This window comes from Acinonyx jubatus, chromosome A3 (assembly GCF_027475565.1).
Source record: "Acinonyx jubatus isolate Ajub_Pintada_27869175 chromosome A3, VMU_Ajub_asm_v1.0, whole genome shotgun sequence".
In the NCBI taxonomy this organism is placed as follows: domain Eukaryota; kingdom Metazoa; phylum Chordata; class Mammalia; order Carnivora; family Felidae; genus Acinonyx; species Acinonyx jubatus.
Window position 1 is genome coordinate 117,050,345 of NC_069388.1, and position 27,577 is coordinate 117,077,921.

The 27,577-nt window shown below is 55.6% G+C and overlaps 1 protein-coding gene and 1 long non-coding RNA gene across 7 annotated transcripts in view; one reads left to right on the forward strand and one right to left on the reverse strand.

Moving 5' to 3' along the window:
- OTOF (otoferlin) overlaps positions 1–27,577 on the forward strand; it is a 92,986-nt gene that overhangs the window by 22,465 nt on the left and 42,944 nt on the right. For 3 of the 6 annotated variants that reach the window (XM_053201121.1, XM_053201119.1, XM_053201120.1), the window contains 4 exons: positions 7,332–7,420; positions 14,176–14,275; positions 16,727–16,908; positions 23,267–23,311. In XM_053201121.1, coding sequence (XP_053057096.1) covers positions 14,195–14,275; positions 16,727–16,908; positions 23,267–23,311 — 308 coding nt within the window. In that variant the 5' untranslated portion in view covers positions 7,332–7,420; positions 14,176–14,194. The remainder of the gene's footprint in view (positions 1–7,331; positions 7,421–14,175; positions 14,276–16,726; positions 16,909–23,266; positions 23,312–27,577) is intronic. The other 3 variants (XM_027033375.2, XM_027033372.2, XM_027033373.2) reach the window with 1 other exon arrangement.
- On the reverse strand, positions 12,581–20,867 carry LOC113592457 (uncharacterized). Its single transcript, XR_008289621.1, has 3 exons — positions 20,678–20,867; positions 12,958–13,104; positions 12,581–12,849 (listed from the first exon to the last, which is right to left on the reverse strand). It is a non-coding gene; the product is annotated as an uncharacterized LOC113592457 (long non-coding RNA).

Sequence of the window (27,577 nt, forward strand, 5' to 3'; positions counted from 1 at the left end):
GCCCACCGGCACTTGGTGGAATGGGGCCAGGCAAAACCAGGATTCGAAGTTCACGTTCAGATTAGATTATGAATCCTCTGTGGATGCAGCCACCGGAAGCTGCTCCTGGGCCTGACCCTCCCACCACCCTTGCAAGGCCTTACTGGGTCCTTCTGTGCCCCCTGCCACCACCCCTCCCTCTGACAAGTGGCCAGCAGCACACCCCCACGAAGCAGGGAAGGCAGCCCCCCCACCCCCTACTCAGGGAGGGCCCCAGGGCCTGGGTCAGCTCAGCCCCCAAAGAGAGCCTTGAAGGGCACCCATGCTTACACCTGTCTCTGCAGACTGGGGTGGGCAAGTCATGAACTCTCTTGCTGGTCCCTGAAAGAACCAGCCTGTCTGTGGTTCCAGAACAAGCTTGGAAAAAGAACCTCATCTACCCCTCGCAAATCTTCTGAAGGCATCTTGGTTTTTCAGAAAGTCTCTTTTCTCACACTTGCTTACCGTGCCCGGGGCCTTAGGAACCAGCTCAGGGAGGTACAAAGCGCATTGCCCGGGGAGTCATGAGAACGGAGCTATGGTCCTCACTGAGGTATTTACAAACTCTGTGACCTTGGGCTGGGCCCTCAACCTCTCTGGGCCCCAGATTCCCCTTCTGTAAAATGGGATGTATTCCTTGCACTACCTTGTAGAACAGTCACATGGCTGAAAAAATGAAATAAAAGACAAGACAGCAAATGTCTCTCCCTTCTGTGCTCGGACAAGGGTGAGAGGGGCTGCTGCAGGCTGGGCTGAGGAACTTGAGTGGGGAGGAGGTGGCCATGGAAGAAAGACAATGCTTCGGACAACAATGGGTGGAAACAGAACCTGGACAAGGTGTCTCCTTTCCCTGAGGCTGGAACCTGAGATCCTGCATTTAACCTACAGCTCCGGAGGAGGGAGGGAAGGAGGGAGGGGAGAGAGAGAGAGAGAGAACATGAGCCTTTATGCCAGACCAGTAGCTAGCAGAGGCCCCTGCCCTGGAGGAATGGGAGTGGTCCCCTAGCCCACCCCAAGCCTGGGTCTAAGCCAGGATTTAAACCCAAGTCTATGTGACTCCAGAGCCCCTGGTCACTTGCAAAGTGAATGCAACTCAGTCCTACCTTTGAGGGGCTCAGTCCAGTGGGGAGATGGACCCGGTGTAGACAAAGGTAGACCACGGGTCTTCTGAACCCAGAGGAGGGAGAAGTCATCAGCCTGGGGTGGGGGACAGGGGCTGGCCTCACCTGCCCACTTTGCTTGTCCCTGGAAGTCACGGGCTGTGAGCTCCATGGGGCCAGGAATGCACCTGACTGGTTCATCACTGGCCTGGTACCCAGCACAGGGCACAGGGAATATTGCCATGCAAAAGAACGAACATAAGAATGAACCCAGCTTGAGTCTTGGGTCTTCACATTGCCAAACAATCTCTTTCCTAAAGCTTTGCAACACGCTCCAGTTCCGCCCCCCCTCAAATCTGGAGGACTGTCCCTTTAAGTTCATTGTCTTGCTGATTGGGGATGTTTCCAGACCTAGTGAGGGAAGCTCAGGATAATCCAGGTCATTCTCCGTCCTGCATCAGGGAAACCTTTCCATGGGTTCTAGATCGCCAGGGCTGATAAGAGGCAAAATTTTGCCGCCCCGGCCAGCACCTGCCAGGTCGGGCCCAAGCCTAGAGCTGTTGAACCAGGTCACAGCTCCTCATTCCCGAGGATCCTGAGACCCCTCCTCCTGCCAGGGGTCCTCCTTTCCCCCTTCTGCCCCTAACACTTGCCACCTTACTGTTGCCAGTGTTCCTATCACGGGTGGCAATTTCAGGTCCGTGGGTGTCTCCAGAACTATCCAGGAACTCCCACAGAACTAGGAAACATGCTTGCACTCTGTACTGCCCACACTGCCATATACAAAGCCTTGCGCAAGGAGGTGCTCAGCAAACCCAGAAGGTGCTTGGGAAACATTTGCATGAGGCTTCCCGGACCGTGACATCTTGAGTGGCAGTGTTTGGCCTAGCTGCTGTCTGAGTCCCCCACAGTGTTTAGATGCTGACGTGGCGTGGAATCTCAAATTGGCCCAGTCTCTGGGTCACTAATGTTCAGGGCACCTCCAGAAATAGAAGGCACAACTTTCAGCTGTTGTGGCCATGGAAAGAAAATTGTGCTAGTGCTGTCGCAGGCTGGGGAGAGGCCCTTTCTTCTCAGGAGCCTCCTGCAGTTCCTAGAGTGCCATGCCCAACAATGCCAGGCCTTGCCCCCGGCTCCTGGAACTAACGATACAAGACGAATCGCGATGATAAGCGGCCATGTTGGTTGCACTCTTACCCTGGGCCAGGCTCTGGGCCGTGTTGCCCCAGCCTCGCGGTAACCCCAGAGAAACAGTACTGTGACCGCCACCCTCACTTTACAGAAGAGCAAGCTGAGGTGTGGAGGGGTGAACTAACCCACCCGTGCTCACCCGCCAACAGGGAGCAGTGCCGCGGCCCAGCCAGCCAGTCGAGGTCCGTTTGTTGAGTGCCTCCTGTGTCCCAGGCCCTGTGCCAGATGTAGGGACACCTCCATGAACAAGATGAAAGAAACTAGGCCTGTCCACTCTGCTCATGCTCTGAACTGCTCAGAGAGCAGCAGTCAAGCTATCCCTGGAGTTCTTGGGGCAACAGAAGGAGAGGGAGCAAAGCATCAGTGTGTGGAGGGCAGGGAGCACAGGTCCGCCACTGCTGCCAGGCCTCCCTGATGTGAGTCTGACGGTTCAAGAGATTGGCATGCGTTCGAGAGAGTGTCACAGTTAGCTACTGCTGTGGAACAAAGCAGCCCAAAATCCAGGGACTGAGATATCCACATTCTAGTGTTTCCTACGCTTGTGTGAGTGGACTGGGCGCATCTGGGAAGTTCCTCTGCGTCCGGCTGGGAGCGCAGTCGGTGCTGACTGTTGTCTGGGGCACCTTGGGCCTCCTTGTGGCCACACGTTCTCCAGGACCTCTCGCTACGTGGTCTCTCCAGCAGGGTAGCCTGGACTCCTTTACCTGGTAATTGACTTCTGAGAGGGTCTAACCGTAATCTCAAATACTAAGCTACCTTCCCACTTACCAGCTGAATTACTTTGGGCCAATCCTGTCTGAGCCTCAGTTCCCTCATCTGCAAAATGGGGACTAAATTATGTAATGTGTATGAGGCATGTAGCCGAAGCCTGGTGCATGGTCAGCCCTCAATAAATAAACGTTCTTGTTCCTGTCGATCTAGAAGGATTGTCAGTGCCACAGACCCCCTCAGCGAATCTCCCTGGTTTCGCTGGTGGGTCAAACCCTGAGCTAAGTATCAGGAGACTTGAGTTCAAATCCTGCCTCTGCCACCAACTGCCTATGTGCCCTATGACACGGCTCACGCCCTCCGCTTCCCCATGTGTAAAAGAATCCCATCTTGGCCACGTCGCTGTGAGCCTCCGTTCTTAGCGGAAAGTGCTCGAAGAAGTATCTCGTTCTACCCAGACATGCTCGCCGGGGGCACAGGCCCGGGAGCTCCTGAGACCCCCAAACCTCCCACTCTGGTCTTGCTTCATTCTCCATACACGTCTGAGCACGACACCCTCCACTGGGGAGGAGGTAACAGCAAAACTGAGGAGGCCATGAGAAACGACATCTTTTCTGGTAAAAGAGAAAGGGGAAAGCCACAGGCCAAGTCAGAAAGTGATGGAGGGAGAGGGAGAGGCCGCGGAGGGTCAGGGAGGGGTGAGGGTCAGCCCCAGACAGGTCGAAAGTCCCACGGGGAAAAACGCGACCAAACAAAATAAGCCATGCCTCGGATTTCTGCAGTGTTGTGTTGTCGCTTTACAAAATCCACCTGGGTGGTCTCATTGGGTTCTTTCAACAGCGCCGTGAGGGAGATAGTGTGGCCCTCGTTTGTTTTATCGACGAGGGAGCCGAGGCTGAGACAGAGCCAGGGGTGGCCTTCGGTCACACAGCTAACTGGCAGCACCTCCGGGACTACCCTCTTGGTTGTCAGAGGGGCTGAGAGAAGTGACACAGGGCATGTCCTTCACTGCCGTTCCCGGGGCTCAGTAGGTACTTGCTGCGCGAAGGGAGGTGGCTGGAAATGCCGCGTGGGTCACAGCCAGGGAGACTGTGAGTCCCGGGAAGGGGGACGTAGACCTATTTGGGGAAGCAGCGGGGCAGCCACGGAAAAGTTTCCACCAAAGAAAAGTGAAAATGGAGGGAAGAGCCGAGGAACATTTAGACGTGGACCAAACACCAGGCCTCTGCTTCTGGAAGAGGCCAAGCGGGAACAGCAAAGAGCTCCCGGGGCCCCAAGTCCTTTCCCTTAGCTGGACACAGCCTGCCTGCTCCGCCTCATGGCGGTGGGGGAGGGAGAGGACGCTGGGGTTTCACTGTCGCGGGAGGGTCCTTCCCTCGAGCAGGGGGCCTCAGACCTGGATTCACGTGGGAGCACCTAGAGGCACCTACCATCCCGTGCCCGGACCTCCAGAGGCAGAGCGGGATGGTTAAAAACTTCTGGAAGTGATTTTGTGCACAGGCAGGATGGAGAACCACTGAGGGAAGGACAGGGACTGAGAGAGGCTGGTAATGGGGGCGAGGCAGAGAAGAAAGCAGGGAAGCAGGAGAGGAGGACAGAGAAGGGGGGTGGGCAGACATGGGAGCCAGAGAGGTGAGGGGCGGGAAGAGCGAGTGAGGCTGGCCCGAGGACTCCCTGGGGACTAGGCCGGCTCTTCCCACGTGAAAGCCTCTGGACGGCCCTGGTCCCTGGCGTCCACGCTCCCTGTCCCCTGACCCCAGCCTCACCTGACCATCTGCTTCCTCCTGTTCCCTCCTCCTGGGGCTCCATCTGGGAAGCACTGAATGTGATCAGTTCTGGAAAGGGCAACCCCTGATCAATCCCAGAAAGGGCACCCCAAGCTGTGCCCCAGGGCCCATCCTGTGGAGTCTCATCGGCAGACCCGGCTGCCGACGCCCCGCTCCCCGGCCCGCCCGGACTCCCCTGCTCTCTGTGCATCAAGGGCCCGTGACGACCAGCTTGGTGTTCCTGTCACCCCGTGACCCGGAAAACCGCACCCCAGTCACTAGGCAAGTCCGTGCCTAGGGGTAGGCAAGCAGAAGTCTCAAGCAGCCTCCTTGTCTGGGTCCCTTTTCCTCGAGATGACTTCTGCTGATCCTTCGTGATCACTTTGTTAATGTCACTGCTCAACACCCCTCCCTGTCACGGTCCCACTTCCACAGTCATGTCCTTTTTCTCCTAATCTGTCTCTCCTTCCAAAGCCCAAGATCCCACCCACACACCCTCAGGTGGACCAAACACCCCTGCCCCCTTCATCCCAGGAAACCGAAACCTTGGAGATTCCCCAGGCCTCTCCCCTCAGCACCGTGGCTAATGAGTTGGGCCTGAATTCACGATCTGGCTTATTTCCCTGCAGCTCAATTAAAAGCAACTTCATTAAGGAAACCACATACTTGGCCAAGCTCAAGGCATCCAGACAGCAGGGCAGAAGCTGCTTAATGAGGCCTGCGGGCCCGGGGCCGGGCTTGCCCACTCATCCTGCCCTCCTTCTGTGTCCTCCAAAATCCTCCCCAGGCCCAGCTCAAAACCCTCTCCCTCCTCAGCCTCCACCCCCTCTCTTTCCGCTGCTTCTCCCTCCCTCACCTGCCCACTCCAGCCGAATCCTCCCCGGGACTGAAGAGAGGGATGTGGGGCCATTTTCCCGAGACAGGTCTGTCCACATCGGGTATTGACCTGCCAAGCTGGCCCGGTGCCTCCCAGTCCCCCTTGTCCCCAGTCTGGGTGAAGGAAGCTTCAGAATGGCTTGCGGGGCGAGTTCTCAGAGCCACCCCCCCCCCCCGCCCCTGCCGCCCCTGAGCCTGCTCAGCCACCACCAACAGAGTTCTCTGAATCATGTTACCCCTGTGAGACCTGGCTTCTCCAAAAAGAGAACACAGGAGCAGCCTCTTGGGCTGGAGTATTCAGTGAATTAGTGCATCTAAAGCATTCAGACCCCCTGCATAATGAAAAGTTCTCTCTAAATGGCAGCTCTGATTAAGATTACTATCGTTACTATTTATTTCTAGCCTATCGAGCAGTCTGGCTTTGGTGGGGTAGAAACATGAAACAAATTTAAAAGTCACCACCTTCCACCTGTTCTGTCAAAATCCCCCTGGATACCATCTCTTCACGGCTTCGGGAACAGACCTCAGAGCTTTCTGGTCATTCTCAGTCATCCAAAAGTCCGGTCCAGAAAGGTCTGCTATTCCAGCCTGACACCTCGCTTCTGTCAGGCTTGTGGTGGCTCGGCACATGGAGTGGGGCAGAACGCCGGCTCAGGCCCTCCACATCTACCCCCTGCAGCCCGGGTCCCCTTCCTGAAGGGTCAGCCAGGGTCCCCTTCCTGAAGGTGCCTCAGTCTCTCTGAACAACTCTCCCGGCAAGGTGCCGCAAAAACACCGTGCCTAGGATATGACCGTGGCCAACTTTCCCTTCCCCAGTCTTCTTTACATCCCAGGAAGAAGGAGGGCTAGGGTGGTGGTCGGGTGGGGGTGGCGGCAGCAGGCCCTCGGGGAAGCCCTGAGGGAGGTGCCTGCCTCTCTCTCAGCAGCTGTCTTTAGACCATGGGGTACTTAGCACCCTTGGCCCCGGCTTTGGGCCCACAGTGCCATTTCTAGGGCATCAGGAAAAATCCCACTCAGCTTCCTGCTCATCATTATTAATCGATTTAATGATGAAGCCAAGACAGAAGTGGTGAGAGTAAATTTAGAAACAGGGAATTGGAACCAGGCTGTCCCTCTTCTGTGGGCCTGACCCTGATCACAGCTGAGATCTGTCCCCAAAGTTAACATCACCCGTGGGAGGGGTGATTTGACCTTAATGGGGGAGCCCAGGACCTCCCACTCAAAGCAGAGCCTGGACTGGCCAGTGTGATTTTGGCAGGAGAGAGCTGGAAGCTTACAACTCCACTCAGCGCGCAGCAAAAAACAAGCCCACTCCCACAATCCTTGCTGTTCCCCCAGAGCCCAGCCTCCCCCGCCCGGCTGCACCACCCACTCCAGAGCATGCCCGAGGCATTGGCGTTGGGCTGAGAGTCAGAAGTCCTGGTCAGCCCTCAGTTCTTCCACTTACCATATGACCTTGGGAAGGTCATTAGACTTCTCTGTGTGCCATCTTTGAAAGAGGAATGGGTCACAAGGTGCTGGTTGGAATTAAATGAGATTCTAGATGTGAAACTTATTCCTGTGGAGCACTGGGCCGATGTGAAGGGCTACCTTTAAGGAATCCCCCTCCTGCTCCTCATACCCCTCCCTGTCATTTCCATTTAAGACCACAGCTGTCTCTCTCTCTTCCTAGACCTTCCGGTGGCCAGTGGCCAGCAGCATTGACAGCAATGAGATACTGGAGATTCAGATCTTCAACTATAGCAAAGTCTTCAGCAACAAGTAAGTGTGGGGTGGGAGAGGTGGGGCCCTAAGGGGCTGGGGGCCTGCCCTTCTCCTTGGGCTACTCTCTCCTTTGGGTTTAAAAGGCGACTCACACCCCCAGCCTACCCCGGATTGATCATCAAAGACCCCTCTCTTTGCCCTCTCATGCTGTCCTCGGAGTCTTTCAGCCCTCCCAACCATTGTCAGCCAAGAACACCTTATCCTCCCTTTCACCCTTTCTGTCCCCAGCCCCACCTCAGCTTCTTGTCCCCTTCTGTAAGTCTTCCCATTTACACCATCCTGGGTGACAGTTACCCAGCAGAGGAGTTAATATAATGGCAGATAATATAATGGGCCTCTGTAGCCTTGAGGACAAACTTGTCATACCCGGGGAGGACGAGAGGCTCTGAGGCAGTTTGGTGTGGTGGTTTGGGAGTCAGGCAAGCCTCACCTCAGATTTCCAGTTCAGTCATCTATTGTGTGACCCAGAACTGGTTATATAACCTCTCTGTGTTTGATGTATTCACGTGTAGAAAGGGTAGGTACTTATCTCAAAGGAAGCTGTGAGAATTAAAGGATATAGATGTCCATTCATTCATTCCCCAAATGTTAACTAAGTGCCCACTGTGTGTCAGGCACTGAACTAGGTGCTGAGGATAGCGAGTGCCTGCCCTCATGGAGCTTACATTCTTCAATGAACATGCCTATGACATGAGCACAATCACTACAAAGGGTCCAGTAAAAGTAGTGCCCATCCTTCTCAGAATTCAGAATGACTTGAGGAGTCTGGAATGGTGGCTGCACATAAGAAATGTAAAGTCCCATTTGGGGGGTCAAAAACCAATTGCTTTTATACCAGCTAGAGGGTGTCATGGCTGAAGAGCAACATGTCCAGAAAAACATGGAAATACTACTCACTGAGAATGCATTACTCAACAGCGGGAGGAGACTACAAATAAAAAAAGGGGGGACATAATCCTAGGTAATTTTAATAGAAGGAGGACAATCAGAGCAGGGGTGTTGAGAGAGGAGGGTTCCAATGCCCTCATGCTGGTTGGAGAGAATACCAGTAGTCAGCTTTTTGTGGTTGCCAAGGGAAGGGACTTTAAATCTGACAAGAGGATGAGAACTGGAGGAGACAACCATAGAGGACATGTTCATCCATCTATATATCTATCCTTCTGTCCATCCTTCCATCCAACCTTCTGTCCATTCTTCCATCCCTCCATCCTTCCATCCATCCTTCCATCCATCCTTCCGTCTATCCTTCGGTCCGTCCTTCCATCCATCCATCCATCCATCCACCCATCCATCCACCCATCCATCCACCCACTCTTCTAGTCACTCATCAAACACTTACTGAGCAAATATTCTGTACCAGACAGACACTGTGGTGGTCGCTAGAGGTATTAAAATGAGAGACTAAGTCACCATGCCTGTTCCCCAAGAAAGTTTTCTGCCATTTCCAGAGGCAGGACCAGGACGAGGGTGCATTGCTGGGAGACAGTAGACAGCTGAAAGGTAGCTTGAGCTCTCCAACCAATGAGCTCTTGGGAAGTAATGAGCTCCCCATTACTGGGAAGGCCAAGCAGAGAGTGAACCATGATGTTGTAAGGGGGTGTTGGATTGAGATGGGCTGAACAACACAGACTTCAAGGATTCTGTGGTTTTTATTGGAAGCCCATGACATCTCAGCTGAGCATGGGATATGGGAATTTCAGCCTGCTGGCAGGCCCACAGGGGAGAAATTTAGGGCAGAGAGGCCTCCCCTTGGCCTCTTGGGGTGGCACATCATTCAGGCAGCTGCTTCTGGTATCCACAAGAGAAGTTAGTGAGATACCCCACCAGGGGCCCCCAAGAGGAAGCAAAACCTTCTTCCCTGGGATGAGACATCAGGTGACCTGTGAGGACAGAAGAAATAGGAACAGAGAAGGGCCCACACGCAGACCGAAGTGGGTGTGGAAAACGAAGAATTGGAAGCTGGGGGCCAGGAGAGACATCCAGGCACCCCAGCAAGGACCCACACGCAGATGTCAGAGCTTCCAGAAGCTTCAGAAGTCAGCCAGGGCAACCCTTGCTGCACAGGTAGGGAAACTGAATCTCAGAGAGGCTAGTGAGGCCACTGGACAGCGAAAGGGCCAGGGTAAGGCTCTCTGCTTCCTCGTCTCCTTCCTAATCCTGGACCTTCCAGAAACCAGGATTTGTGAGCAGCGATTGTAGAAGCTACAGACATGAAAGAGATCGGTACGTTGTTTCCAGCGAAGCTGCTAGACAGCCCCCAAAATGCTGGAAACCCTTAGAAATAGCCAAATCCTGGCTACAAACAAATCGAAGAATATTTGTTAAATTGAGAAACTGAACACCATCCCAGTGAGTACGCCGAAACTTCAGGCTTCAATTAGTTGTTCTAAAATGCCAGAGGAGACAGAGGAGAGATTCTAACCTAATTCTCCCCTCTTCCTCTCTTCCCATCCTCCCTGACCCACCCACGAGGAGGCAGGAAACCCCTCCCAGGGAGGTCTGGGCCTGAAGGGAGAGGGTCCTCTCATTTCCTCGGAAAGCCCATGGAATGTTGAAACACTGTTGGCTACAGGGCTGGGATGGGGAAAGGGGTGCCCGTCTCGTGGAGAGCACAGACAGAGCCCATCCTGACACAGGCCAGCTTGGGGGCCGGCGTGGGAGGGCAAGGTACTCGGAGTCGGGTGGGGCCCAGGTCTGCCCACCCTGCAGTTGCCAGTCTGCTTCCCAAGGGGCAGCCGAACGGAGGGGAAGCCTCTGGGGTTCGCACCGGGCTCACCAGCCAGCAAAGCCACACCTGTCACACCTGGCCCCGAGCAGGCCCCCAATTACTTTGTGGAATGAATGAATGAATGAATAAATGCCCCCATGGGGTCAGGAGGCAGAAGGTATGCAGGGTGGAAGGGTCTGGAAGCAGAAATCCAAATGGCCTTTCTTCCCTGAAGAACTCATGGCACCCTCCAGGGTGAGAGCCAGGTCACATGATTGAGGCAGTCGGGGAAACTGAGGTAAAGGAAGCTGGGATGAGAAACAGGATTCATGGCCCTGAGCCCATTACCACCTATCTCAGAGAAAGACTTGCTCTAGAAGTAGAGGGTGGCTTGGACACTGGCCCCTTACCCAGTGGCTGTAGGGGCTTCCAGGAGGAAGAGACATGGTAGTCTGCCTGGCCCACCTTGAACGAGGTCTTCCTTCAGGAACCGTGGGCCTCCTGTGAGAACAACGTGCTGGGTCCACAGGATCTTGTGTGTCCCCCTTCACCTGTCCAGAACTGTCCAGAACCTTTGGGGCGGGGGGGGGGGGGGATGGCCTGATGCAGGTGCCAGTCTCCTGGGACTTCTGAATAATTCAGGAGCCAGGAGAGCAGCGGAGGCCTGGCCAGACCTTGGGCACTTGACACGGGCTCCCAGGGGGAAAGCAATGAATTATTGACAGGCCCTGGTGCCTGGTTGCTGCTCTATTGTGGTCAGTCTGTGGACCCATTCATGCCTGAGGCCCCCTCCCTGCTGGCTAATTATCCAGGAATTCTGCCCCCGCCCAGCCTACCTGGCCACTCCGTGGAGGCCAGCCCAGCCTCCTGGGGGCGGGGGGGGGACATGGGCTCTGCAGGGGGTGCCTTCTTTGTGATGGGTAACTTGCATGGGCCACATAAGCATGATTTTCAGAGGACAGAACATCAGGTCCCAGGTCCTTCATCTAGTCTTGGGGGAAACTGAGGCCCAGAAAGGGCTCTTACCCAGGATCACACGGCAGGGTCAGGGCAGAGGTGGTCTTCAACCCAGACCTCCTGACCCCTGGGCCAGTGCTCCTGTCCTTTCACAGGACAAACGGCCTCACACCTCCACTTCCCAGGGAAAGGATGCTGCATGTGTCCAAGGGCAAATGACCCCACCCTGCCTGGTCACCCTGGGCCCCCTCTCCTAGGCGGCCCCTCCATGCTGACCCACCCAGGGGAGAAGAGGCAACAGGCCGACCTCATGAGTTTGCAGCTGGGAGAACAAAGGGCAGGACACGGTGGTCTCTGGGGTCACCACACAGGCCACAGCTGGGGCTTCCTGCATTAGCTCCTTCCCCAGAGAGTGTTTATGGAGGGAGCTGAGGGGTGGCATTCGGTCAGAAGCAGTATTAGGACACTTGTGTTAAAGCTGTGTTTTCAAAGCGGGCACCCCGGTATTACTTAGAACGGTGCATTACGGACAGACCCACAAAAAAAAGCAAAGTTTTATAAAAACGCTTCCCTTCATACTTTACTTACGACTGGGATAATAGCAATTGTCCTTTTCAAAGAAGACTATTTTTTATTTTCATTTGGAGGAGGTTGGGGGACACTGTTAGGAGTGAACCCCCCCCCCCCGCCCCAAGCCACCCCCTGGGTCCCAGGGTCCCAGCCCCACCCTCTGGGCACAGACAGACCCTGGCTCTGTGAGGCTGTGCACCTGCCCGCAGAGCCCATCCTGCAGAGAAGACCAGCACTGCCTGGGCCCTCCAGACAGCAAGCCCTACACTCAGGGGAGGGAGGAGGTCCAGGTGTCTGAGTGAGGCGGTGTCGGAGGAATTTCACTTGAATGCTCTCACCGCCACCCAGTGAAGCGGGTAGTGCCACCTCCTTTGGAGAGCTGTGGGGCTCAGAGAGGTTGGAGAGCTAGCCAAAGTCACACAGCCGTCAGGTGGTGGAATCTCCCCCTTAGATCCTGCAAGGTGAGCCCACTTCTATCGGACTCCAGAGCCCAGGCTCTATCCACTGTCTACACTGCTTCTGTTAAGGATGGCACTGAGTCTGTGTGTGGACAAGGCTTAGACCAAGAGTGGGGAATTTGCCAAGAGGTGGACCTTGGCTCACTGTGGGGTTAAAGCAGTGAGAGCAGCCATGGAGTAGTGAGATCCCCGTCACAGGGTGTCTAGCAGGGGCTGGAGACTGCATGTCAGGGAGGATGCTGAGGGACCCTCCTGAACAAAATGCTGGACAAGCCTTCCTCTTGGGCCCTCCAAGTCCAAGGTCTGAGACTGACCTTAGTTAGCACCACCCTGCCCCCTGGGGGTGTCTTGCCACATTACAGCATGTCTGCTGATCCTCTGCGGTCCTGGGAGCGTCTTCTAGGAAAGTTGTGCCTGAGTATCCCCAGCTCCCCCAGGTTCCCCCCCACCCCCGCCGCCCCCACCTCGATCCCATCCTGGCACTTCTCTCTGGGCACTGCTCAAGCCGGGGAGGGGCCAGGACCCAGCCAGGGAGGAGGCGTCTGCTGGGCTGGGTCTGAGAAGCACCTAGAAGCCTGGTAAGGGGTCTCCAGTAGAGGAATGGTATGAACAGTCTCGCCCTCAAGGAGGCAGAACAGCTGGCCGAGAGGGCTCTGAGCTCCAGGGGGAAGCATTTCATATTTATCCACGGTGGCTGCTCCCACCACTTCCCCTCCTCACACAGAAAGGAGGCCCTTTTTAAAAAAAAATATGTATGTATGTAGTGTTCACCCTCCGTGTTCCTCAGGAGAGTACAGACATCAGATACGTCCATTAAAGTCACAATTCACCTGATGCCTCACCTGGTTCGAAATTGCCATCGGTTAACAGAGTCCCTTCCTGCTTTCTCGGCCTCGCCTTCCTTCCTCCGTGAATCAAGGGCGGCACCGGGTGATCCCAAGGCCCCTTCTGGCTCTCACGCGCTGCAGGTGCTCCCCTCGGTCTCTGTCCTTTCAACCAGAAATGGTGTGCACATTTTAATCTACCCCATATGGAATCACCACGTGAGGACATCTCTCCGACTACCCTGTTCTCTCCCAGAGCAATAACCTTCAAACCGCAGGGTGAAATGGGGTTCAAGTCAACTCAGTCAGCATTTATTAGGCACCCACTGTTGGTCATTAATTCAGCCAGCAGATACTGAGATCTCCTGTGTGCTGAGAAACTCAAATAGGGGCTGGAAATAGGAAACATGGCCCCTGCCCCGGAGAGGCTCAACGTATAGCAACACCCCTTGATATCAACCAGATTGCTTCTGGAATGCTGACTGTGACGGAATGCTAGACGCTCTGGTGAGAACTTGGCACCGAGGCTCTCAGCCCTCTAAACGGCTCTGGGAAGCAGGAATTTTAGTAGCTCACCTTAGGAGAACACAGATGGAGAGAGCTTAAATTGTCAGGGAAAGCAGGGAACTGGCTGGTGGCAGAGTTGGGCTTCAAGTCCCCGCCTCCGACTGCAAGACTGAACTCTTCACAGCCCTGCACTTTGTCTGGGAATATGGGGATCCTGACACCAGATGGACCCTTGCCCTCAATGGGCTTGCAGAAGGCAGGTGTGGGCATTGCTGACTAAACGGGACCAGTGAGCCAGTGGTGTTGGGGGCGGGTAGAGACCTTGGTGGTGGTTAGGGCGGCGGAAGGGGGAGATACTGCTCGTGGACCCCTCCCGGTAGCCTCCACACTGGGCATCTGGGCAGGGGCTCGGCTGAACCCCAACTCCACAAGCCAGGGGGTACCCTGCCCCCTGTCTGTGGACATCCCCCCAGGGGGTTCTCTGCCCACGAGCGCCAGGGAAATGGGTCTCACACAGACAACCACTCACACTGGTCGGGGTCACGTACGCTCCTGGACACGCTGCCCTGGCCAGGACCAGCCCTGGCTCTGGGGCCACCTTCTCCAAGCTTAGCCTGGAGCCTGAGTGAGCCCTCCGTCTCTCCAGCCCGGTCCCCAGCCAACCACAGCCTCCTGGGATGGGAGCTCCTCTCTCATGTGACGCAGCCATGCCCCCTCTCCCGTCCACAGGCTGATCGGGACCTTCCGCATGGTGCTGCAGAAGGTGGTGGAGGAGAAGCGCGTGGAGGTGACCGACACACTGATCGATGACAACAACGCTATCATCAAGGTGGGTTTGTCCCAGAAAGTCCCTGGACTTGCCCTTTGTGGGGTCCCTTGGGGGCCACACGGGGTGGTCTGGGGGATGCTCCTAATGGATGGAGAGGTGAGGCAGGAGGAAGAGACTCAGGTCAGACTGCCAGAGCCCCTCTGCCGGGGGGGGGCGTGGCCAGAGCCCTGGGCTCGGGGTCTGCCGTCCCAGGTCCCACAGCCCTTCCTGCGGTGAGAGCACAAGACAAGGGGGACTGGGACATCCCCTCCCTTCTCCACTGAGCAGCTCAGGAATCGCCACAGGGGCCTCTCCCATCACCCGAGGGCCAGGCTGAGCCCTGCTGGCCACTCCAGGGCGTGATCTTCACTCTGGATGCCTGCCTTGGAGCCTCCCTAAGACTGGCCATTCTGCGAGGGCGGGGACCTTGTTTCTATTCCTGTTGTCACCTCCCATCTCAGCACCTCCAACACGAACACACGCGTACGAACGACGCACAGTCTGTGGGCTCTCGGCACCTGTTCTAACAAAGGAAAGAAATGAGCTCATCTGGATGCCCCGATCCCAGACTCTGCTCTGATGCGTTTGTCCCCTTCGGCTGACTCATGCCCACTCACCGGCAGGGACACAGCCCCTGCGCACGGACCGTGGTTGGGCCACCAACTGTGGGACTTGGGCAGGCTGCCTATCCTCTGCAAAGTGAGCCAAATTATAGTATCTGATCCACAGGAATTGTCCGAGGATTGGAAGAGAATATACAGATAGTGCTTAGAAGAGCTAAGCAAGACTTGGGATAAGTCAGAATAGCCTCAGAAGGCAGGGCGGCGGCCATGGGGGAGCCAGAATGGGAGGAGCGCCAAGGGCAGAGCGGACGTTCCCACGGTGCCTTTGTATCTCAGGATACTTCCTTGCAGAGGACAGGAGGGCACTTGAGACTTCTCAGCTGGGCCCCAGCCAAGCCATTCTCTCCAGGGGCAGAGGTGGGCAGGGGGGCTTCCCAAAGTCAGGGGAGCTCAGCCACCCCAGCAGGGGGGCGGGGTGCAGAACAAGCTACGGTCACCAGTGGGAGGAAGTGAGAGGAGAGAGAACAGAGGAAGCGGGCAGAGACGAGCAGGCAGCACGGACCATGTTCTGTATTTCTAGAATCGGGTTTACGAACTTAGCAGAGGACAGGCCTCACAGATTATCTAGTGCACCTACCACCCACCTCTGCCACTCATTTTGTGGATGGGAGCCCTGAGGTCCTGGATGGGGAACGAATTTAGTCAAGGTCAGACGGCCGGTCAACAGCAGAGCTGACACCGGGACCCAGGGCTTCCAATTCCAGGCCGCCATTTTGCCAGCACAACATACCTGGTCCCATCCAAAGGGCCACGTTGGCTCAGCGGGAAGGCCATGAGGCTTGGAGTCAGTCTGGCTCAGCTCAAATCCCCGCACTACCACTTTCTAGCTGTGTGACTTCAAGCAAGTAATTTACCCTCTCGGAAATGTTAGGTAGGATACGTTGAAGTGTTGAGAAGATCAAATGAGGTTTGAGCTGAGCCTGGCTCAGGCCTGTAAAATGAGTTTACAGTAAAGCATCTTAGCATGACATCTAGAACAGCGAGGGCTTTTCCTTCGACTCCCCCCCTCCTCCCGGAAAATCGTTCGGAAGCCCACGTGCCGAGCGAAGGCTGCCTGTGTGGGTCGCCAGAGCAAGCCAACCCCCAATCTCTGAGGGAGGGCAAGTGCATCTGGGAGGCATACTGACACCGTGCAGGTTGAGGAAGGAACTAGAATGAGTCTTCCCTGTGCACCGGGGAGAAACTAGAGCTGAAAGGAGGCAAGTGGCCCAAGGACCCAGAGCAAAAGGCCCTCCCAGGATTCTCGGGCACACAGCCTGGGCCCAGGTGGGCGCTCCACTTTTCCCCAGAGAAAAAGCCCAGAGCGACCCCCAAGTCCCTTCTCCAGAGCAGGAGTGTCAGATGAACAGGAAGATGTGCCGACCCCATGCCTTGGGAGGTGTCCGGGGGTCCCCTCTCCTGGAGGCACGTCCTGCTCACATCCCATCTCGGGTTCGCATCAGGAGTGAGAGCAGGGCAGCCCCGCTTCTGAGGACGAGGGGGGGACCTCTAGCACTGGGGACACTGAATGATATTCTTCGTAGACAGTGGGCCCAGAGAGCCTACTGCCGTCTGGGCTCAGCTTGTCCCGGGCGCGCCCTCCACCTTGGGCACCAGGGAGGAGTAGAGCCAAGTGCAGCAGGACCAGGGGCCAGAACCCGTTAAGCGGACTGAGTCTGTGAGTCTCAGTCTTTCTGAGCCTCAGTTTTCTTATCTGTAAAATGGGAGGTGTGGGGAGGCTAATACGCACTTTGCCTTCCTCTGGCCGGGGGGGAGGAAGTGAAAGCACTTTGTAAACATCACAAGGAGTGTGCGGGATGGTCCTTGCTATTGCTGTACCCTCGCTCACCACTCACCCCTCTCCCTCCAGACCAGCCTGTGCGTGGAGGTCCGATATCAGGCCACAGATGGCACGGTGGGCTCCTGGGATGATGGAGACTTCCTGGGGGATGAGTCCCTTCATGAGGAAGAGAAGGACAGCCAGGAGACGGATGGACTGCTCCCTGGCTCCCGCCCCAGCTCCCGGACACCAGGCGAGAAGAGCTTCCGGAGGTAAGAGGCTGGGCCCTCTGGCCTCCCACCACCCCCAAAGACACTGGGAGGATTCCTGGGCCTTGATTCCCTGCGAAGGGCCCTCTCGGCATGACTGGGCTCAGTGGACAAGGCTGAGTTGCTGGAGAGACATACACGAAGCAGGAGTGTATTTCTACAGGGCCCTCGACACCTGTTCCCCCACCCCAGGCTCACTGGGGTGGGGGGGGGCAGGGTTTCTGGGATCAGGCTGAGGGGCCCAGCCTCCTGCTCCCCTGAGGGAGGACTTGAGGGAGAGGCCAGACCCCTGCCTCCTGACAGAATGGGTGAAGCAGACAGGAGGGGGCCCTAACCTTTTGGGTCCAAGACCCAGAAGTGCCAGACCAGCCCCAGGCAGCCCGCCGTCCATCCTGGCCCCAGGCAGGCCCAAGAGAGGGAGGCCTTTTCCTGCCGGGGTGAAGCCAAAGGTCCTGGTCGGGACCCAGCCTCTCTCTTGTTGAGAAGAATGTGTCCTGACACCCTCAGTGTCTAGGATTCACCCCTGCGATGCCCTACCACACACGGGTGTCAGGAAGCTGCGTCCAGGCCTGCTCATTCCAAATGCAGGACTTTTCCCCAAAAGGAAATGCAATGACATTACTCTTAGAACTCCGAGAGACAGACCGTAAGTTAGTAAAATGTTGGCTACGGATTCCTAGCCTGCTGGGAATAACGTGCAAAATGCAGGTAAGTCAGTGGCACCTCTAAAGTTTTAGAGAAGGGGACCCCTTCCCGGTGATCGTTCCCTCCAATCTCCTGCCCTTTGCTTTCCAAAAAAATGTATTCAGTCCCTGTTCTGAAAAAAACCACCTATGTAAATCAAGGTAATTGAATTGATATGTTTTTGTTAGATGAATGTGCTTTTCTTCTTTGTACTTGAGCCACTCCTCTCGGGCCACACACACACACACACACACACACACTATACAAGCTTAAGACCCTGGGAGCCAGGTCAGGTAACAAGGTCAAAGGGACCATGCGTGTGACAAATACAGCGGACGTTGGCTCCAGGCCAGCCGGGGGAGGGGTGGCATCACCCACTCCAGCTGGGAGGGAGCCTGTCTTCCTTAGACTCTGGCCAGCCGGATGGAGAGGGCATGCAATTTGGCCTCAGGAGACTCAAGTCTGAGTCCCAGCTCTGCCTCCAACCAGTCTTGTGGCCCTCGGCCGGTCACATACCCTCTTTCCTGTCTCTCCTAACCTGTAAAATGGGACCCAGAACAATGAGAACGCTCCCCCCATCCTGCCATTAGGAGAGACGAAAGGACCACAGGGGGACAGGTTGTAACCGGGGTGCCGAGTGCTGCCCCACATAAGGGCTGGGGACAGACAGGCTCTTGGCAGCTGGACAATGCAAAGGGTTGGGAATCAGGCTGGAAATGGTGACGGGAGCCAGAAGATGCTGATGCAGAGGGCACCAACCCATCCCAATCCTCTGTCCCCATGAAGGAAGAGCACGCGGGGACTGTTGGGGACTCTGCAGCTGGGCTCTAGGAGGGGGAGCAAGACTGGAAGCCAGGTGACAGCCAACAATTGAAGGGAAGGAGCACCGGCTCTGAATCAGGGAAGCTAAGTTCCATTTGGCCCCATCCTGGCTGCCACTAACTAAGCCGAATGACAGTGAGCGAGTCCCCTACCCCTCTGGGCCAATTACAGGAACGGGCTATGTATCCTGGCCGCTCTACAACTGTGATGTCCCGAGGGACCCAGGGATACTCTGGAGCTCATGAGTAGCACTAGTGTGAAACAGCTGTCTGGGAGCTCTTGACAGCCGAGGGCCACCCTCTGTGGCTACTGTGGCTCGGGGCTCACGAGAAGGGGCCAGGAGGCTGACAGATGGGGCTTGAGTGGAGGCAGTAGAACAAAGTGAGGAGCTTTGGTCCCCAGACCAGCAGAGGGCCTCTCCTATCCTCCCTCAACCTGGCTCAGGGTTTCCCCACCTCTCCCTGGTTTCAGTGGCCTCTCCCAGGACAGCAGCAGGAGGAAGGGTTTTTGTTGTTGTTGTTGTGTGTGTGTGTTTTTTAAGTTTACTTATTTATTTTGGGAGAGACAGAGAGATAGGCAGACAGAAAATCCCAAACAGGCTCTACGCTGTCAGCGCGGGGCTCGAACTCACAAACTTGTGAGATCGTGACCTGAGCCAAAATCAAGAGTCGGATGCTTCACCAATCGAGCCACGCAGGCGCCCCAGGAAAGAGGATTTTATCTGGGATTGGGAATTGGGAGAGGGTGACAACCGCGGTCAGAGCCCCCTTGTCTTCCAGATGCCACCGCCCTGTGTTGGAGGGGCTTTGTGAGGGAGGGCACGGTTCCCCTGCTGTCGCAGGGGCCACTGGCCCAGACGCTGAGAGCACCTGGGGGTCGGTGCCCTTGCCAGGCCTAGCCACGCAGCCAGCAGGCCGGGTGGGTGGAAGAGGTGAGAACATTCGGGGAGGGCCCTTTGCTGGTGAGGAGAAGGTAGAACAGCTTTAGAGCATTTGGGCGCATCCTACGGCTTAATTCTGGCTGCATGTAAAGGGCATGTGAGCTCTGGGTCAAGGACTGTGGGTGCTACAGGAACCCGATAGTTGGCCTTGCAGCCCGAGGTGTTATGTCTCACCCTCGTCTCACAAGTACCAACCAGCCAGGCCTGTCAGCTCTGGAGTCTGGGAGAAAGCCACCGTCTTCCGGACTGGCGAGCCCTCCAGACAGGCTTTGGTCAACAAAGGGACGGAGGAGGAAAGGGATATATGTGCCTAGCCTCTGACCCCCAGCGAAGTCTTCCTTCCCCACATCTGCCCCTTGCCCTCCGTTCATTCCTAAAAAGGCCCACCCCTTCAAAGATCAAGGTGCTCAGTCTACTAGGCGCCTCTCTTGTCTCTCCTCTGGCCAACCAGCAGCAGCAGGAAGCCCTCATTGCTAGCGAACAGCAGTGTCTCACCTGGTCTTCTGGATCCACAGGGGTCTGGGGCGGGAATCCATTCCTCCCCATCCAACATGGCTCCGTAGGGCGCTTGCTGGAGGGCAGAGGGGGCCCAGTGGAGTGAATGGGCAGGAAACAGCCTTGGCCTTGGACTGGCAGGGACTCTTCCATGGATGACAGAGGAGGCTGATGTGGGGAGGTCCTGGTGAGCCCACACTTCTCCCTCTGGGGCCTGGGCACCCCCCAGCTGGGCTCCAGCCATCTGCTCTCACTACCCCAGGACAGGTCTCGGCAGAGGTACTCACTTAAGGGAACTCACTCTGAAGGCCTTAAGTATCTTCCTGGAAATTTCTCCCATGTGACCTCAGGGAATGTCTGCCAGGCACCTCCGCCTGAGCACCCCCCCAATCCCCAGCCCGACACCAGTAGCCCATTAACCCTTTCCTCCCACGGTTCCATCAATCCCAGGCCCCAGTCAGTCTCGTGCCCTCTGAGCCACTCTGCCTACTTCTTTAGTCTCTGCCCCCAACCGGGGGACTCCGATTTTGGCCAGGTTTCTGTAAAATACCCTGGGAATGTTCCAGAGGCAATGCGATGACGTGGAGAGACACAGGGCTCAAATCCCGGCTCTGGTCTCCGGAGCTACACTTGCCCACCTGTAAGAGGGGCATCAGGGACGTGAGGATCAAATGACATGCTTCATGTGAGTCGCCCACCGCAGCACCCGGCGTGTGGTCAGTGCTCAGCCAGTGCCTGATGCCTTCCTCCTTCCTTTCCAGTCTCCGTGACCTGCCCCAGTCCCTGAAGGGGAAGGAGACTTCGGCCCAGCACGAGCGTGCACACACTTACCAGCGCCGCTCAGGTGCATGTGTCTTTGTGACACCAGGGAGCCGCACACACCGCTGGCTTCTGGGCTCCGTTGCTGATGCGGCTGTAGGAGCCACATCCAGAGGGATGGAAAGGAGGCCCAGCTTTAATGGGGAAGCTTCTCTTAAGGCTTTCCTGAGGATTTCCTCTATTCTGCAACTCTCTCCTTATTTTCTCCATCTGCCTGGCCCTCCTGCCCTCCACGGCCCCACCCCCTTCCGCCCAGCACCCCTTGCCTGAGAAGGCAGAGGTTCCCGTTGGGTTCCTCTCTGCTGGGTCTCATCTTGGGAGAGCAAGGAGGGACCACTTTTCTTGTTCTCCTTACGGATCATTCTTCCACTCCAGCACAGGTCCATGGAAGCCAGGTACCCCCACTCCTATACCATGGGTCAGGGGGCAGCAGGGTATCCCCACAGTGTGTGCCCTGGGATGCGCATGGGGTCAGCACAGCCGACCTCACCCCCTAGTTCCCATGATCCCTCCCCCACCTCAGCACAGAGGAGCCAGGGCCAGGGCCATGCTGGGATAGGGGTGAAGCGATGTTTCACCAGCTGTTTCACCCGAGGTTAGGGTCCCCTCCACCCCCGGCCCAGGGCTGAGTGTTCAAGTGAGGTCTGGCCCCGTGAAGCACTGGGTCCCAGCAAGCCTCAGAGCCCCCCAGCGGGCCGCCATAGTGAATCTCCCACACGGTGGCTGCTTTCAGTGGCACACCCAGAGCAATGTGGATGGGGGTGTGAGGAAGAGATGGAGTGAAACCCAGGCCCAGAGAGACAGAAGGCTGGCTGAGGAACAGAACCTACCCAACCTACCCGCTGAAAACACAATGTGGACTCTAGGAGGAAAGTTCAGACCCATCCAGGCCTTCATGGAGAGGTCTCCGAGCAAGGAGTACAGAGGCCGGGCCACATCCCATCCCTACTGCTTGTGGCCGAGTGACTGAGGGCAGGCTGAGCACAGAGCCCTGAAGCTTTATTATTCATGTTCGTTGTAGTCATTAATAGCGGTTGTGGTAAAATCATGAGAATGTTCTTTTTTTTCACAGAAAGACAGTCCTTTTCCCTTCCCCATTTCCACACTCAGAGTGTGGGCCTGTGCGCGGCCCCTTTGTAGGCCCAGTGGCCTGGAGTGTTCGAGGACGGGGTGAGGCAGGCATGTTCCAGGCAGCCTGTGCTGTGCGCCACCTGGGCCTGCTATGTGCCTGAGAAGCTCCCCCGCTGGGCCAGCCTGACGGCTCTCCAAGATTTCAGAGCAAAACCGGAAGGGAAAGAGATAGAACCTCACGTTTTATTGTTCAGGTGTATCAATTCCTCCTTCCCGTTCCGTCCTTGCCCAGTCCTAGGGGATACAGTTCCCCTTCCGGTTCCCCTATTGCAATGATTTTCAAATTCTTCAGGGTCACAGAGTTCTTTAAAAAAACAACAAGCAAACAAACTTGCTTCAAAACTTGGATGGGTAACTCAGAGAAAGGCGGCCCTGTTTGGATTAATGTGAGAGTGCAGTCAGTAAATCTCCCATTCGGCCCTCATTCTCAAAAGCTCACTGGGGCTCCTGCTCCACTGGGGCAAGCCCCATGCAGCTCTCAGTGGGTCCCAATGGGGACCCATGCCTGACCTGCCCGCCTCCAAGCCAGGCCTGGGGCCAGCACAGGGCTGCTGAGACTATCTCCCCTTCTCTGCAGCGAGGTGTTCTGTGACCAGCAGAGACCTGGCTAATGCTAAGTACTTTGAAAGGAATTACAAACTGACCAGCTTGCCTAATGGAAAGGACAACTGGCCAAAGCTGGACTTCAGCTGTGATCTATGTAGGCCTGTAGGTCCTGAGCTGTCATGGCACAGAATCATGTCCGCCTGGGCAAGTCCTGTGCCAGTACAGCATGAGGAGAGGGAAAACATCACTAAAACATCTCCTAATTGTTGTCTGCTTTCTTTTCTTCATCTTCCTTGCCATAGCATTAGGGAAGGATTGAGAGAACATTCCAGAAGGCTTTTCTGAAAGCCTCCCTAAAGAGGGAGAAGGGCACGGTTCTTACCCTACTCTGCGCCCTGAAGTGGTAGCTCTCTTATTGCCACATCCCCAGAATCTCCCTGGCCCACCCTTGCCCTCCAAGGCCGTCAGAGCCTGAGAGCTGCCCACTCCATTGGAGGGGATCCAGGGAGGAGGTGAGGAGGAGCAGGGTGGCCCAGGCCTGGAGGGTGGCCAGGCTCATCTAACCTTGCATTCCCTGAGGCATCTGAGACCCACAGTAGAAATCACCAAGCTCTTGCCTGCGAATGGAGGAGATCAGGTGACACCCTGAGGCCTCCTCCCATTTCAAGGCTCCAGGCTCTCCTGGGCTTGGGAAGTGGCCACCCAGCCCCGCTCCTGTGACCAGGGCTGAGACTGGGAACCATCAGACCCCTGCCCAGCAGGCTTAGGCTGCAGCGAGAAGCTGTGGGGTGAGGGGGTCCCTGGGATGAGGAGGCCCTTGGGGAGTGGGGGGTCAACAGGGCCAGGGGCTAAATCTGCAAGTGTCTCTGGTCCACACCCTCTCACTCACATCCCCTTGTCTCCTCATTTCTTCCCCCTACTCAGCAAAGGCAGAGAGAAGACCAAGGGAGGCAGAGATGGCGAGCACAAGTAGGTGTCCCAGGCCAGGGTGGAGCCCGTGGGGCCCAAAGGCTCCTCACCACAGGGTGCGGATGTCGGGATGGCCTGTCTCAGAGGGCTTAGGCGTGGGCTGTCCTGGCAGAGCCAGCACCGGGGGATGGCAGGGCGAGGGAGGTCTGTCCATCTGGCCGTGAGGGGTGAGGGTCAGGGAGGGAGGGGGTGGAGTGGGGGTGGGGCAGGCGTCTGGGCCTTCTGGTTTCTGCTCCCTCCTCCCTCCTTTCAACGTCTGGATTCTGCCTCCACTTCCCTGTTCAGCTCCACGCCCACGGGCCAGGCCCTTAGGCTTTCCTGTCAGGGAAGGTGTGACTGAAGGCAAAGGGGTGGGGGAGGCCCAAGAAGTGGCCACCTCCCGCTAAGAATAAAGGCAGGGCTGGGCAGGTGGGCATGAAGGCCTGGAGGCCCACAGACTCTGGGCCTGGAGTGGCCCCAGACAGACTCTGGGCCTGGAGTGGCCCCAGGGGTGGCTGGGGCATGAAGCCCCAGAGAGCTAAGGAGGGACGAGCATATGCGTACCCTCCCGTCTCCATCCCGCAAAAAGCTTCGTGGGGGAGGGAGAGGTCAGGGCCTGTCTGGGAGAAGGGGGGTGGGGACCCCAGATGAGAGAGGTCAGCCGCAGGAGTTGGAAAGGCTCAAGGCCTGAAGCACATGCCATCTCTAGAACTCTCTAGCATTGTGGGGAGTTCACAGAAGCAATAGTAGTCAGGGCTGACCGGCTGGAGGGGGCCTCTGGTCCAAAGCCCTTTCTTCGAGATGATAAATCTGAGTCCCAGAGAGGGGAAGTGACCTGCCCCGGGACAGGAGCAGAGCTAGGACGGCCACACAGGGAATTTAGCTCCCGACCCAGAGTTCACAAGAGACCTGGGGAGTTTAGAGCACTTGACTGTATTCTAAATTTAATTTAATTCTCCAAACACACCAGTGCAAGCTGAAAAGCCAAGAATGGGGTCTTTATTTTCCAGATAGGGAAACTGAGCTTCAGAGATGTTAAGGGATTTGCCCCACACTGTGGCACCAGGAAGTTAAAAACTAGTTGACAGGAGGACATCGTGGGGACACGAGGATTGTGCCTATAGGGGTCTGAGGTGGTCAGCACAGGTATGGGCTTGAGGCATCCGCCTGCATTAAGGTCCCAGGGGACTCATCGTGGATCATTGCTTCAACAAAAGCATATGAACTCCAACTCCCACAAACAAAAGCACAACAAGACAAAGGCACCGTGGGGAAAACTCAGGCCCAGAGACCTGAAGGGTTGAGGAGGCTGTCAGGCTCTGAGCAAGGGAAGAAGAGGGAGCTTGGAGAGGGAGCCGGAGAGCTGAATCCAGGGAGGTAGGGGTGGAGGGTGAGAGATGATGGCTGAGCTGGGAGTCCCTCTTAGGGACCCGTTTCAAGGGCTCAGTTTCCCACATGGACGCTTAGACACGAGAGGTCTATTCATGAGATGTAAACGCCCGGTCTCTTCCCCAGCCTCTGGCTGAGAGTGGCGATGCCCTAGGGCCCTTCTTGATTTCCAGCTCTCCAGTCTGTCCTGGGCCAGACCCCCCACGGCCGGACTAAGAGGCACCTCACAGTGGTGAGCACCTAGTAGACCCGCAGTAAATGCTGGTTCCCTGGCACTACCTGATCTGAGTCTCTTGCCTTCCCTAGTCCTCACATGGGATACAGTCAACTGGCATTTATTATTCTTATTTTCATGTGTGGGGCATTAGGAGGATTGAAAGGGGAGGGAAATGAGATTTTTTTTTAAAAATATTTATTTATTTTTGAGAGAGAGAGATAGAGAGAGGCAGAGTGAGAGCAGGGGAGGGGCAGAGAGGGAGGGAGACACAGAATCGGAAACAGGCTCCAGGCTCTGAGCTGTCAGCACGGAGCCCGATTCGGGGCTCGAACGCACAAACTGTGAGATCATGACCTGAGCCAAAGTCGGACACTTAACCGACGGAGCCACCCGGCGCCCCAGAAATGAGATTTCTAAGAAGAGACTAAGCAAGTTGAAACTCTGTAGCCAGGTGAAGAAAAGCTATAAAAACTGTTTTAAAACTCTGAAAGGTTACCGTGTGGCAAAGCTGGCTAGTTTCAAGCTCTGCTGAGAAGTAAGCAGAAGCGTGTGCAAGTTGCCGTAGGAAAAACGGAAGAATCCAGCCATGAAAGAACTCATGCTCCCCTTGAGTACGTGGGATGTTGGGAGAGGTTGGTCTGGGGATGTGGGAAATCTATTTCCCTGATGCTGTTTGCTTGAGCCTTGCAAGGGGTTGGGTCGCCAAGGAGAGCTGAGGAGCCAGCTCCGTGGCACACAAGGGCCCCCTTAAGTACACAAGGGCCCCCGACGCCTCCTGGTTCCACGAGGGCGCGGAGGCAAACAGGCCAGTTTGGGGACAAGTCCTCGTATCAAGGGCCAACCTGTCCTGCCGAGATGTGGCAAGATATTTGAAACTAACTGAAATTCAACACACTGTGAAAAACCAACTGTAGAGCCTGCAATTATGAATTAGCTACTCTTGGGGCATCGGAAATAAAAGAAATACACCCACCAAGGGGCACCAGAACACGCCCCCAAGGTTTGAAAACGTGGCTGTTTAAACAATGCAAAGCATCATAGACCCCTTTTCTCTTAGGCAGGAGTTTGTCCTGATTAGCTGAGGCCTGAGCTAGTGAGCCTGGGTTGTTCTGATTGAAGGCAGTCTCAGATCGTCAGTCACAGCCTCCAGAAGAATACACAGACCTGAGTTAATGACGCCCAGCTCACTAAATTTAGTTCGGCCAATGTTCCCAAGTCATTCTGAATACCAAGCTCCCTCCTAGGACCCCAACCATGACATCCTTCTAGATCTGAGCCGTGGAACCAGCAATGAAACCATCAGATCCATAAATGAAAACAGAATTTACAAATAAGTGAACTAACCTTAAAATCTTTTCTCTAGAGGGAAATAGTGGTCTAAATTGTGGGTGCCTATCATTCTGACCTCAGTGAATCCAGCAATGGGGAAGCCCAAGCGGGACCGGAAATCCCCAGAGGGCCCTAGAGAGGCCCACCTTCCCTGGCTCCCGCTTCTGCTTCCCTGAAGCCAGGAGTAAGGAGCCACTTGGTGGCAAAGCATTTTTTCACTGAGCTGATTATTGGCTTGTTTTCTTTGTCTGTTTCTCACCACATTATATTTTTAGTTATTGAAGAACTCAGACCAGCTGCCGCATTTTATTTAAAAACAAGAACAAACACTCAGGACCCGAGCGTACCAGCAACCTCATCAAAGAATTACACATTTTGGAAATCTAAGTCTTTGATACAAGCCGATAATCTTCGAACATCCCTGACTAAATTAACATTTATTTCAAAACTAACCTTTACCCTTGGCCGAGAGAAGCAGGCACGCCGTTTCTGGGAAGCGGTGCAGCACTAGGCAGAAGAGACTGTTTCTATGGTCAACTTCTGATGTGTCATCGACCAGAAAATTCCAAAGGGCAGGGAGAGCTGAGGCCATCACGCTCTAGTGCACACTGTCCAGATGAACTGAAGAACAAAATTCGTGCGAATTCTGGACATTACATTCACCCGACACGTTCCACATTTTTCATTAAGGGATAAATCTTCATTTTGAGATACCCCCAGGCACACAGGAGTACCGCCTGTATACCTGTCCACCGGAGATGGTTAGTAAGGCAGGGTCTGGGAAGAGGGGCTTCTCCTTTGATTGACTTCAGGGAGAGAATAGCAGGATAGTATAGTTTTTTTTTTTTTAAAGTCTCAATCTCTGCTTCCAAATACGTTTGTTTTAAGAAATAAAGTGACTTTCAAAATCAAGGGCCATAACTGCCCAGGGGAAGCCCCAGGCCCTTTTCCACTTGGGTGGGTCCTCGGGACCAGTGTCAGAAAGCCGCAAGTCATTGACTTGTGTGACGTTTCATTACCAGTCATTAACTTTCACAGCAGCCTCTTCCAAAATGCGTTGATGCTAAGACCATTTGTGAGTGAGCGCCTTCTCTGTAAGCCTGGGCGCCGTCTGTGGGGCTCTTCACAGATGGCACCCCCATCTGCACACTGCGTTGGCACACGGCCCATACGTACACCTACAAGTGCAGGCCCTGGGAACTTTTCACTGAAGTTCCGAACGGTCAGGATGGGATCGCCACTGACAGAGAAGGGCAATCCCACAGGACTCAGGACGTAGCAGTTCTGGCAGAGGGGGCAGGAGCAGTGTGCTTCAACTCTAGCTCTGAGCCTCAGTCTCTTCTTGGGTTGAA